Here is an 11,567-nt window from a genome sequence, read left to right on the forward strand (position 1 = left end):
ATCTTGAAATTGTCTTTCAACTACAATTCATTATTCATGTTGAAACCATACTTTTATGAAAATGAAACCTTCATAACTTTGTGTGTGTGTGCTTGTGTGTGTGATTCATTATTTTCCCATGGCAACAAACAAAACAAACCCAAGTCCTCATCTAAATGCTAATAACTGTGTCTGTTTTCAAATACAAACTTCACACAAACACTTCAGTTCAGTGAGTCAGTGGGTGGCTCCTTGAGACATACACATCCTATGCAACATGAGGCACTATATGGGTGGTGGAGTCTATAAATGTGTATAGGTGCGTCCTATACAGCCACCTATACAGTGTCAACCGCACAAGTCTGTGGTTGCCGTTGTCAACCGCCTTGGGTCATTGAGATACACCCGCTTCTCAGACCCCGCTCCCCCGTAAATGCTACATTACCGCCCAGGCCAGCCACTGAGCCTTAACTGATGTGCCGCGCCCCAAACATTGCAATTACTCTTGTGGATGGAAATAGAGAGCGGGAAGCCATTAGCTATTAGAGAAATAACTTCTGTGAGTCAGAGATAATAGAAAGTCGAGGGTCGACAGAGCATAACTTCTCTTCATAGGCCAATGAGGCGACAGATCAAACGGATATCCAAATCCACTCTGCAGACAGTTTGAGCACCTGCTCATGTGAATAGGCTACATTTTGCTCACTTGATAAGTGATGAAGCCTTGAGTGTATTGACCCATACAATCCACACAAACCCACAAGACCCCACGTGAATTTTACCGTTGCCGCCTACCCTATGTGCTTCAGACAATTTCAATGCCTGTTATAATTCTCTGCAATTGAAGATTTGTTTAATAAGCCAAAGAAAATGTGAAAATTGTAATATGAATTCAGTATACAACAGCTTTATGCATGCATAATGTACCTCGTCTCAGAGGCAGGGTCAAATCAATAATGAGACGGTGTGTGGTCTTATTTTACCATTCAGCTATTGAAAATACATCCTCTGCTCGTAATAGCGAAGACACCCAGTATCTAGTAATATGCATACTGTATGTCTGTAACTTGGTTTGTTAAATAGCCAATCTTTCTCAAAGATTTGTATAGGGTCAAGATTTATCACAGAGAACCGGAGAGGCCTGGGAATTGAAGACATGGTGAGGGAGAGAAAGAGAGACAGAGAGGTAGAGAGAGAGGGAGAGAGAGGCCTGGAGAAATAAATTGTATCATACATTGGATTTATTTTATAGCACTGTCGTTCACACAAAGTGGAGGAGGATGAATTTCCTTGGCTGCTCACCCAATCACCATATACCATATTTCCACTGTCATATTTGCAACTTCAGCTCCAGGGGAGACTTGCTCAATAGGGAGTGCTGTACCATGAAATGAGAGAACAAGAATAAAAGATTCACTTTGATGGATTTGGAATGCCCTCTGTAGTCGTGTCCGTTGTTGGAAAATATAGGCCTATATATGAAAGTTAGATGTATTTGCAGAATATATGTATTCTGCAAATACAGTCCTATTGAAATTGAAACACACACATCCATATAGTTCATAACAAAACTTTGCAGTTTTAAATGAATGATGGAAAATCAGCGTTTGGAAAAAAAAGGTCAGCACAAAACAATAAACAATCGGTAGCATACCAGTCCACTAATTAGGCCTACATCTGAACTTTTTAATTAGACTACTCTAAAGAAGAAAGTGGAGAGATTTACCCAGACAGGGAATTTAATATCCTGAGCAGAGCCATCACACAAAAGCTTTAATGCATCCAGGACATCTTTAACTATGTCTCCATAGCAAGAGATAAACCAACCATCAAGGCTGCAGGATAAAATGTTGCCATCATCTCCTAGAGATATAAGTAGGCCCTATAGGCCTACAATAAACGTTCCCCTATCTATTTAACATGTGGTTTAGGTCTGCATATAATTCTCATTATGGTAAAGGTATGGATCATACACCCTAAATAATTATTTTGGTACAGGATTTCCCGCATTCTACTTTCCTCATCCTTGATTCAATCACGGTTGGAGTGCGATTTTGCATGGATCGACCCTACCCTCTGGCGGCCACAGATGCTGACAGCAACCCCACAATGAGGGAGTCTTGATCTGTTCGTACAGTGCGAGTATTTTTTCAAGACTGAGGTTTTGTTTTTGTTTTTAAGGTAACGTTGCTGAATTTGTATGGAATAAGAATCGGTTTTTTTTATGGAGGATACTAAATGAAACTTAAAATAAAAACATGATTTCCGCTCTATATTTTTTGAATCAGCCCATCCACAATATTTAGCTCACCTCATTCTAAAAAATTCAAAACCAAAATGACATGGCGGGAAATGTGGGTAGTTGTTATTTCTCATCAAAAACGTTTTTTTTTACCGTCCATCATTGTCTTGGATAAATTCGTCAGTTTACTGTAATCAATGCAAATGAAAATGCTTGATCCTAACCAATGGCTGTTTATTTTTCTCTCCACAAAACTGTTCCGCCCATCCGCGCGACTTGAGGCAGCAGAAAACCTTTTCTCAGATGAAAAAACGCATGCGCACATAGAATACCAAATGGTGCGTTAACTCGCGGCAGACGGATGTGAACGAGCCAAAATCACCTGTATTCTGGCATTCATGGTGACACAGTGAGTACATATAAATATATTGATATTTTCTGTATGACAGATAAATGTAAGACTTGTTTACCACATTACGGCTTCATTCTCTTTTTAATCAAGGAACATATGGGCTACAATTAAAATTGCCATTATTTTTCTTTAATCTTATAATCCTGGACCAGAGTTATTCCCATAATTTAATGAAGTTGGAATCCAAACAAAATACAAATGTCCGTTTTATATAATTTGCATCGAAAGCGGTCAATATTGAAAGAAAACATCTGTAGCCTCACCATATTCTAAAGGTTGGGAATCGGTTTATTTTAATATCTAACCATGTCGCAATCATACAACATTATATTTTTGTCACGCCTCATATGTGTGTATCTACAAGGAACATTTTTTCTCGATCTCCTGGATGCGACTGATGGAGGCTGCGGTCCATGAGCAACGCCTTCTCGCTATCATAACCGCTCAACCATCTCTCTCAAACATCCTGCTTCCAGTTGCGTTTCATTGGTTTGCAAGTGCGTTGTGCTTAACAGTACGCGTTTTGAACAAATACATATCTACATATATATAAATATATATATATCACATTTGGAGTTTAGTATTATTGACGGCATTGATGGAGACGGTTACGATTGATGTCATATAGATTTGATTATTACCCTTGCAGCGCAAAGAAGTTTGGGCAGGGATCATTTCATAGAAGTGGTCAGAGCATTCCGCAAGAGACATGCGCGCTCCAGCTGGTATTACAGCCACTGACGACACCATGGTGATTCCGTTTTACATTTCGCCTCAGATATGAGTGTGGGAGGGTTTCCATGTACTGGCAGTGTGTTTGTTATCTTGTTCATTATTTATCTCAGAGATTTGTCTTCCTAAGACAAATAAAATACCCAAAAATACATAATGTAATCAGTTAATTAGAAAACGAGAAGATGTAGGCTAGATTTGCTGTGAGATGATTGATTTGGAGACATGAGTGTTAACATGGTTATAACTCCATTGTTCTCCTCCAGTAATATTTGAATATTTTTGTTTATTTTTCTAATGAAATGTAGAATATAGTTAGACCTCACTAATTTCTGTATTTAATTGTATATTCTCCAATGAGGGTGTGTCTTTCCTACACTGAGCATGTGATTTTTACTTTAACTGCAGCCCATGGGGTCGGAGAGGGTGGAGATGCGAAAGAGACAGATGCAGATCCACCAGGAAGCAGCCGCCAGTGTCCTCCAAGCTCGCCACGGGATGGGCGCCGCGCCCTCCAGTGCCTCAAACGCCTGCTGCTTCTGCTGGTGCTGCTGCTGTAGCTGCTCCTGGTAAGCTCTGCTGGCCACACCAACCAAGACAAGGAGGACAGTTTTGGATGGGCAGAAAGCAATTCAGTGTTGCTTGGTGGCTGGATTTATTTCTACAATTAAATGTTTGAATGGGCAACAGTCTCCAAGTCACACAAACACAGAGATCATACAGATCCCACAGTTATTCTCTTTGGGCCAAGGCCACTGAGACATCAGTGTTTTGGAATTATGGAGGTTCTGCTCCCCCAGGAGCCTCCCTACCTGTTATGTGCAGACTATGAGCATGTTAATTCACTCCTCAGGGACACCGAACAACAATTGTCTCCACATGTGTCTCAATTAATTCCTGCTAATTGTAGTAAAGCTTCAGTGCTTGGCTGCAACTCCTCCTGGGTCAGGTGTGCCCTGTGGTTTATGCCTGATTTCAGCCTGAATCTAATTAGAAAACAGGTGACTGCAGACATCAGGTGTTCAGAAAATTTCAATTACGGCACAACACAAATTTGTGTTTACGCAAGGCTTCCCTGAAGAGTAGGAACATTCATGAGGGCTGGGCTGGTACCTGTAACTTATGTGCAACACTTAAATAACATACAGTAATGTATCTTAATCAAATATTCCAGTTAACATAATCAGACATTACATACATTTTACTATATAAAATAAACATACGCATACTGTATCTACATAATTTCGACGTTGTCGTTTAATTACATGGCATGAATATCTTAAGTGTGTCTTTCCCAGTCTGACTGTTAGGGGTGAAGATGAAAGGGTCCAGAGAACCACATATGAGAGGAGGCCAGAGGACACTCCAAACTGTGAAGACAGGTAAAGTATTGAGCACTGTGGTCTGTGAACAAAACATACATTATTACTCTAGAAAACAGCAGTATCCAGAGAAAGGAAACCTACCCCATGACTCACTTTGATTGCTTTTCACCCTCTTCTTCTTGGTGAAAATCTTCTCTCAGATGACTGGGTTCAAGACTTCTGCTCTGCATGGAGGCACTTGTCTCTGACTTTCAAAACATGTTAGATCAGAGATCAGCTCCAGGGCCAGAGAAAGGAAGGTGGACACTTAGAGAATCCAAATGGGGATTCAATGTGTTTTAATCTCTTTTTTGCTAAGCCCTAAACCCACACTTGAAGATGCGCGCTCCTGGTCCATGTCGTTCGAGAAGCTGATGAAGAGCGCGGCTGGACGGGGCTGCTTCCGTCAGTTCCTGCGGACAGAGTTCAGCGAGGAGAACATAGTGTTCTGGCTGGCCTGCGAGGAGCTCAAGAAGGAGACCAATAAGAGCGTGGTGGAGGAAAAAGTGCGACAAATATACGAGGACTTCATCTCAATACTATCTCCTAAAGAGGTGAGCTAAGCCTCAGGCTTGGGGCTAATAGCTTTTCAGTTCTCGTAAAAATGTTATTTAGAAAGGCTGTGACCCCAGCTATGGTTTTTAACTTACCTAGCACTGACCATTCAACAGATTAAACAGAACACGTTTTCCCCAAATACAGCTCTAAAGATTTGATAGACAGAGTTGCTATGCTTTTCCCTCGCTTAGGTGAGTCTGGACTCACATGTTCGAGAAGTGATCAACCACAACATGCTGGAGCCCACTTCTCACACATTTGAGGATGCCCAACAGCAGATCTACACACTGATGCAGAGAGACTCGTACCCGCGTTACATGAACTCCTCAGCGTACACAGATCTACTGCAGAGCCTGGAAGAGCCTCCACCTGAAACATAAGGTCTCAAACATCCCTCCCCACTTACTAATGCCAGATTCAGAAACCAAGAACATCTGTTTCCTTCCCTTACATAAGATCGGATGAGTTGAGTAGTAAAAATTGTTTTTTCTTTGAAGCAGACACATTAGAACATTTCCAATCAAAAACGTCTGAGCTGTTGTGTCTGAACTTGGCTTTAGATGACGCATGTATCCCACAAAATAACTTTTATCCTCCAGTTGCAGTTCAAATGTTTAGATTTTTACAGGTAGATGAACAGGTACTTACTGTTTGTGTACACAATATAAGCTGTCCTTGAAAAGAGCAAGAACAAATGCTTGGTCCAGTTACAGACAAGTAGATGTTTTCAAGACATATTTATATTTTTATATATTCCCTAGCGCTTGATATTGCACTTTTATATATTGTTTAATGAGAGATAAGCATGTATCTGTGAGCACTATATTTATGTGTAGGTACAGTATATTGTCAGCCTTAATGTGTTTTAGGTTTGTTTTAGAGAAAATAGGTCATACTTAATATCAAGAAGATTATGAAAGTGCCTTGGCATAAGATCTTACTACACTAACACAGTAGTTTGAATGGTGCGACAATTCATTTATAAAACATGGTGGTGCTTTCAGCTCTTCTCAAAGAATAATAGTTTAACTACATTTTACGGAAAATATGAGCTGAGTCATAAAAATAGCCTGTGAATTTAAATACTGTGATTCTTATTGAGATATAATTTCTAATTAGGCATAGTTATGACAAGGAACAAATACGTTTAAGAAAGAAAAATATTGTGAAAGTACAACCACAGACTTATTGGTGTATTTTTCCAAATAAAGAAGATGGCTGTTTTCCTTCACACAAGTTTAATAAAGCACAATAAATCTATGGTATTTTTCATGTTAATCATCTCATTATTTCTACGTATATTAGATGAAGACCAATGGATCATTAAACAACTATTTTGTCTCTGCTATCTATTGTAAATCAAAAGATTGTATTAAATAGCTTTTCAAACCAATATAGTAAAAGATATTCCACCACATCTAAAGATGTATTTCTTGAGGTTTGAAGGCGAACCGCTGTACAACAATGGCAACTGACATGTTTCGTGTCAAAGATTTAGTCATAGCTCCAGTCCAAAACACTGCAGTCTGTGTATACTCTCCTCTTAGACTGCCTATAGCCCTTAGCCTACTCCTAACTAGGTGAGCAGAAACCAGAGTGAGCAGGTATTTAGTAAAGTCAGTCAGTGGTTCCGAGGATCTTGATGAGAGGCAGGAGTCAGGGACCTAGTCGGCGATGGTGGTAGTGTGTGGGCTGCTAATAAGATCATTAGCTAAACTGGAGGAAGCTGCTTCTCAATGAACCGCTTAATATCCATCATTTCCTGTAGGATGGATGGAGGCAGAGAGAGAGTGAAAGAGAGAGAGAGAGATAGAAATGATCACTAATCATCATTACCATAATATAAGCAGAAAGCTGTACACCATTCTGTTACATTATGTTGTTACACTATGACATGACCATACCAACCTCAGAACAGGCACTGTGAGGCATTCTGGGATAGGTCTTCAAGGTGACGTTGTTTGGGTTGACAAGAGTCTTCAGCTTTTCTACCGTCAGACTACCGAATACTAACGGCACCAGAGGGTCCGCCTCACCGTGGCATTGGAGGAAATGAATGTCCTTGTTGACCATGTTAGCCGAAACCTTGAAACGTGACATTCCGATAACACAAAATATACTGTAAGTTGAAATCATTGGAGCATTTCCTGGAAGTATACCAAGCCCAACACCTTTACCTCAGTAGGATTATATTCAATTCATTTAGCAGACGCTTTTATCCAAAGCGACAAATATCAACATATCAATTAGACTACATACTGGCACAGTACAATGCCAAGTACTGTGCAGAAAAAATATATTTTGTGGAAGATCAACTACTCATGGGTGCAGTTTCTTGCTAGACAGCGTATTAACAGGATCTCAGGTAAGGGACAAAGTCGCAGGTATCACAAGAAGTGAAACTGCTAAGTGCTACTTTTGGTGGCCTTAGAACACTTAAAACTCAGTAACTTCAGTAACTGGTTCAGTAACTTCCTTAGTCACTAGTGTTGTGCAAGTAAATGTCTTAGTAAAATGTGAAATGCATAGATGTGCAGAGTCAGTACCTGAGGAAAGGAGCTACGTAGAGGCAGCCAGCAGCTGAGAGCCACAACTCCTGCTAGCTTCTGCTGAGTCGTCAGGGCTGTGTAGAGAGACAGGGCTCCACCCTGCACACACAAAAACAACACACAAGGACCATGTGGTCCTGTGTTACAGAGGAACAATCACATGTTCTGATGGCTGATGAAAGGACACGGTTTGGAGGTGGATGTAGCCTGCATTTGTCACTCATATATTTCACATAGTTGCATTCTTTTTTTTCCCACTGAAAGAAAAAAACTGGATCAATTCTACCTGAGAAAACCCACCCAGGACAATTCTGTGGGAGGGTATTCCATTCTTGACTTCCTGGTCTATCAGCGCTTTAACTGATGGGAAAGAGACCGACAGGTCACTAGTGAATCATGCACACGTTTACTATATGCAAAAGAAGTGGCAACGGTAATCCAAAAGCCAACTTACTATTCTCTGCTGCTTTTTTTATCCCAATCTCATCTTCCTCAGCATCTGTACTCAACCCGATGATATCAAACCTACCACACAGACACAAATCATGATACAGAACTGACTATACTCATTCCCTTTCTCAATAATCCATGGAAATGTGTTATAACTTTACAAGCTCTGCGTCTTACCAAGAGGGCATGGACATGTTCATGTTTAAGGTGACAGGCATGATAGGCCTGAGAAATTAATGAAAAATAAATTACATCGTGATTTAAAAAGGTGAGACAACGCAAGTGTATGTCTCCCATAATCTTTATTGATGATGAGAAATGCAATCTTGCTTCCAGATACTCACGCGTGAGGACAGATGTACTTCACATGTGAAGTTCTGATCTCTGCAAAAGCCTCGGCCCAACCATGACTATAAGCAAGAATTCAGGGCTCTCAAGTATCACGCCTTCGTCGTGAGACTTATGGCATTTTTGTCATTTCTCAACGTTGTACCCAAACTTTGACAGGTTATCTCACGCCAAACTTTTGATATTGAGAGCCCTGAGAATTAAAGCGCTAAAACATAGGCCTACCCTTAACAATAAGAATGTATCAATGTATTAATTGTACATCTGTGGGCTAAATGAATTTGTAAATGTTATTATTATTATTATTATTATTATTGTATAAGCCCTAATGGGAGGCAAACATGCATACTAATGAACTTACATCTTGGTACATACCCTGTATCACCCAAGCCATGAAGAAATATCACCTGCAACAACAAACAATTTCAACTCGATTGGAAATATGCCGCATATGGACAGTTCCCAACGCTATAGCCTACCAAAAATTACAGCCAGAGAACCTGTCAAATCAGTCTCGATCGTTGCATCCGGTAAGATGCACAACTCACCGCTGCAGTAGCTTTTCGTAAAGCAGGCACAAAAGCAGGCAATGGAACTGACATATTATTGCCGCACATACAACGCAGTTGTATAAAACATAAAAAACTGAATTTATATGATCCGCAAGCTACACCTACACGAGGCGTTTACCGTCCTTTTGATCGACCTTGGACAATTTATTTTGTTTCGAGATTTCTATAACAATTTTCAGATCTATTCCCGGTGTTGTCTATGGTGATTTAAGTCAATGTCGCTTCTTTAAGATGTAAAACGTGGATCAAACAAACATTATGTTACTACAAACTAATTTGACGTTCAACTCGATTTGATTGACAGTTTGGAGTTCCGCCTTTTTCCCATAATGATTGGATGTTGGGCTGTTTTCCTTTCAGACATTGGTTCAGGCACAAATAGAGGTCTGACACTTCCGGTTCCGTATGTTATTTCTGTGATGGCTGATATTGTCCTTGGAAAACGTTGACATGTGAGCAGAACCATGTCTTTGACGAAAAAGCCGGGTGGGAAAGCGTTAGAGATATTGCAAAACTTGCCCCGCATAACACTTGCCAATTTACGGGCGGATCCCGGTACCAAAAAAGCAGTAAGTGGAACCTGTTTATGGTTGGATTAAATTAGCAGATGCTGTTAGCTAATGTTGCGTAGCTGCCTAACTATTTAGGCTAGAGTCAGTAACTATCAAATTAGGTACTCACGTAGCTAATTTACAGAGTGAAACTGCATAGATTATGCAGCTGGATTTTCTCATATTCACTAATCTAAATTAGTTATAATACAAAAGCTCATATATCTTTCTGTGCATCTAAGGAATAAGCCTAATTCAAAACGGTGTGGTCTACAGTTTGCAGAAATGTGCATGACCTCACTTAATTACCATGTGGGATTCTTCACACAAATGTGAGGCCAGTAGTGATTGCTCTTTGATTCTCTGTTCTGTGTCATTTTGCAGGAGAAAAAACGAGGCAGAGGTCAGCACGGAGGCAACAGAAGTGGCCGGGGTCACAAAGGAGAGAGGCAGAGAGGCAATCGCCCCCGTCTGGGGTTTGAGGGGGGTCAATCTCCCTTCTATCTCTCTATCCCCAAATATGGTTACAATGATGGACACAGGTATGTGAGGCACCTTGATTGTGTAAAGTTGGTTTGTGCTCTCCACTTAAGGGTTTGCTGCATGTTTTATGTTCATGTGATATTTAAGTCATACAGAACCTGACTATTCAAGGGATCAGCACTCAGCACACATTAGTACTTGAAACAGACTATCTGTATAGACAGTCCAGTTCATGTTTAAGAGGAAGCCTGTGTTCACTCAACATATTTACGCAACATATTTGGAGCAAAAATTAGCCACATGGCTCATTCTCAAACCTGTGCTCTTTTCCTGGTAGTCGCAGACCACAGTACCAGCCCCTATCCCTGAAGAGACTGCAGTACCTGATTGACTTGGGCCGAGTTGATCCCACTCAACCCATTGACCTGACACAGCTGGTCAACGGTAGGGGCTTGACCATTCAGCCCCTGAAGAGAGACTATGGTGTACAGCTTGTTGACGAGGTAACTTTAGGTCTAGATTTAAATGCTGTTTAACTTCAGCAGAAATGGTGATTCACATGACACTGTCCACTATCCAAAATCACCTGCATACTCCCAAGTTTATTATTTAGTGTGTTTTGCCATTTTACTATACCACTAGGTGGCACTCTCTAACAGCTTGTCCTGACAGATTACATGTTAGTTTGTTCTCATAAATCCATCTACTCTCTCGTTGTTGTCTTAGGGGGCTGATATTTTTGCTGCAAAAGTCAACATTGAAGTTCAGATGGCGTCAGAGGGCACCATTGCTGCCATAGAGAGAAATGGAGGGGTCATCACCACAGGGTTCTATGATCCCAGAAGTCTTAGTAAGTAACATTTCAGTTCATAGACTTCATGCTACATAATTTGAAATGCAAATACAGTATTGGTAACAATGTGCCTCACCACATTTATTTTGCAGCAGTCCTCTGTAAGCCTGTCCCATTCTTTTTGACCGGTCAGCCAATTCCAAAGAGGATTCTGCCAGGGGAGAACTTGGTCCCTTACTACACAGATGCCGTTAACAGGGGTTACCTGGCGGACCCAGAGAAGATCCAACAAGCACGGTTGGCCCTGGCCAAGAAGTACGGCTACATTCTGCCAGACATTTCTAAGGATGAGCTGTACCACATGCTCTCCATGAGGAAGGATATGAGGCAGATCTTCTTTGGCCTTTCACCAGGATGGGTGGTCAATATGGCGGAGAAAAAGATCCTGAAACCTGTGGACAAGGAACTGCTCAGATATTACAACTCGTAAAATGCTAGTCTGTGAAATAAACCTGGTTTGATGTATGTAAATGC

At 40.8% G+C, this 11,567-nt stretch overlaps 3 protein-coding genes across 5 annotated transcripts; 2 read left to right on the plus strand and 1 right to left on the minus strand.

Moving 5' to 3' along the window:
- Positions 1 to 2,509: 2,509 nt before the first annotated feature.
- Positions 2,510 to 6,518, plus strand: LOC134034868 (regulator of G-protein signaling 20). 2 transcript variants are annotated; one of them, XM_062479539.1, is made up of 6 exons: positions 2,637 to 3,130; positions 3,283 to 3,384; positions 3,774 to 3,934; positions 4,664 to 4,747; positions 5,049 to 5,283; positions 5,479 to 6,518. In XM_062479539.1, exons 2-6 carry the CDS (start codon positions 3,343 to 3,345, stop codon positions 5,665 to 5,667), a joined length of 711 nt encoding a protein of 236 aa, XP_062335523.1. In that variant the 5' UTR covers positions 2,637 to 3,130; positions 3,283 to 3,342; the 3' UTR covers positions 5,668 to 6,518. The 2 variants fall into 2 exon arrangements, with proteins under 2 accessions (XP_062335524.1, XP_062335523.1); XM_062479540.1 differs by lacking the exons at positions 2,637 to 3,130; positions 3,283 to 3,384 and adding an exon at positions 2,510 to 2,630 and having other exon boundaries at positions 5,479 to 6,511.
- Positions 6,519 to 6,532: 14 nt separating this feature from the next.
- lypla1 (lysophospholipase 1) lies at positions 6,533 to 9,522 on the minus strand. Of its 2 annotated transcripts, none has more exons than XM_062479541.1 (9): positions 9,183 to 9,522; positions 9,010 to 9,041; positions 8,631 to 8,696; positions 8,464 to 8,511; positions 8,291 to 8,361; positions 8,123 to 8,196; positions 7,834 to 7,935; positions 7,196 to 7,372; positions 6,533 to 7,049 (listed from the first exon to the last, which is right to left on the minus strand). In XM_062479541.1, the coding sequence occupies exons 1-9, from the start codon at positions 9,249 to 9,251 to the stop codon at positions 6,999 to 7,001; spliced, it is 690 nt and encodes a 229-aa protein (XP_062335525.1). In that variant the 5' UTR covers positions 9,252 to 9,522; the 3' UTR covers positions 6,533 to 6,998. The 2 variants fall into 2 exon arrangements, with proteins under 2 accessions (XP_062335525.1, XP_062335526.1); XM_062479542.1 differs by having other exon boundaries at positions 6,537 to 7,049; positions 8,631 to 8,842; positions 9,183 to 9,521.
- A 70-nt stretch (positions 9,523 to 9,592) lies between these two features.
- On the plus strand, positions 9,593 to 11,567 carry mrpl15 (mitochondrial ribosomal protein L15). Its single transcript, XM_062479538.1, has 5 exons — positions 9,593 to 9,775; positions 10,142 to 10,299; positions 10,578 to 10,743; positions 10,967 to 11,090; positions 11,186 to 11,567. Exons 1-5 carry the CDS (start codon positions 9,671 to 9,673, stop codon positions 11,521 to 11,523), a joined length of 891 nt encoding a protein of 296 aa, XP_062335522.1. The 5' UTR covers positions 9,593 to 9,670; the 3' UTR covers positions 11,524 to 11,567.

This window comes from Osmerus eperlanus, chromosome 15 (assembly GCF_963692335.1).
Source record: "Osmerus eperlanus chromosome 15, fOsmEpe2.1, whole genome shotgun sequence".
Lineage (NCBI taxonomy): Eukaryota > Metazoa > Chordata > Actinopteri > Osmeriformes > Osmeridae > Osmerus > Osmerus eperlanus.

Coding starts and splice junctions, on each gene's coding strand:
- LOC134034868 (XM_062479539.1), top strand. CDS start 3,343: ATGCGCGCTCCAGCTGGTATTACAGCCACTGACGACACCATG. Junction 3,385..3,773: donor CAGCCACTGACGACACCATG/GTGATTCCGTTT, acceptor CTTTAACTGCAG/CCCATGGGGTCGGAGAGGGT. Junction 5,284..5,478: donor CAATACTATCTCCTAAAGAG/GTGAGCTAAGCC, acceptor TCCCTCGCTTAG/GTGAGTCTGGACTCACATGT.
- lypla1 (XM_062479541.1), bottom strand. CDS start 9,251: ATGTGCGGCAATAATATGTCAGTTCCATTGCCTGCTTTTGTGCCTGCT. Junction 9,042..9,182: donor TACGAAAAGCTACTGCAGCG/GTGAGTTGTGCA, acceptor TTGTTGTTGCAG/GTGATATTTCTTCATGGCTT. Junction 7,373..7,833: donor TACGTAGCTCCTTTCCTCAG/GTACTGACTCTG, acceptor TCACGTTTCAAG/GTTTCGGCTAACATGGTCAA.
- mrpl15 (XM_062479538.1), top strand. CDS start 9,671: ATGTCTTTGACGAAAAAGCCGGGTGGGAAAGCGTTAGAGATATTGCAA. Junction 10,744..10,966: donor GTGTACAGCTTGTTGACGAG/GTAACTTTAGGT, acceptor TTGTTGTCTTAG/GGGGCTGATATTTTTGCTGC. Junction 11,091..11,185: donor CTATGATCCCAGAAGTCTTA/GTAAGTAACATT, acceptor TTTATTTTGCAG/CAGTCCTCTGTAAGCCTGTC.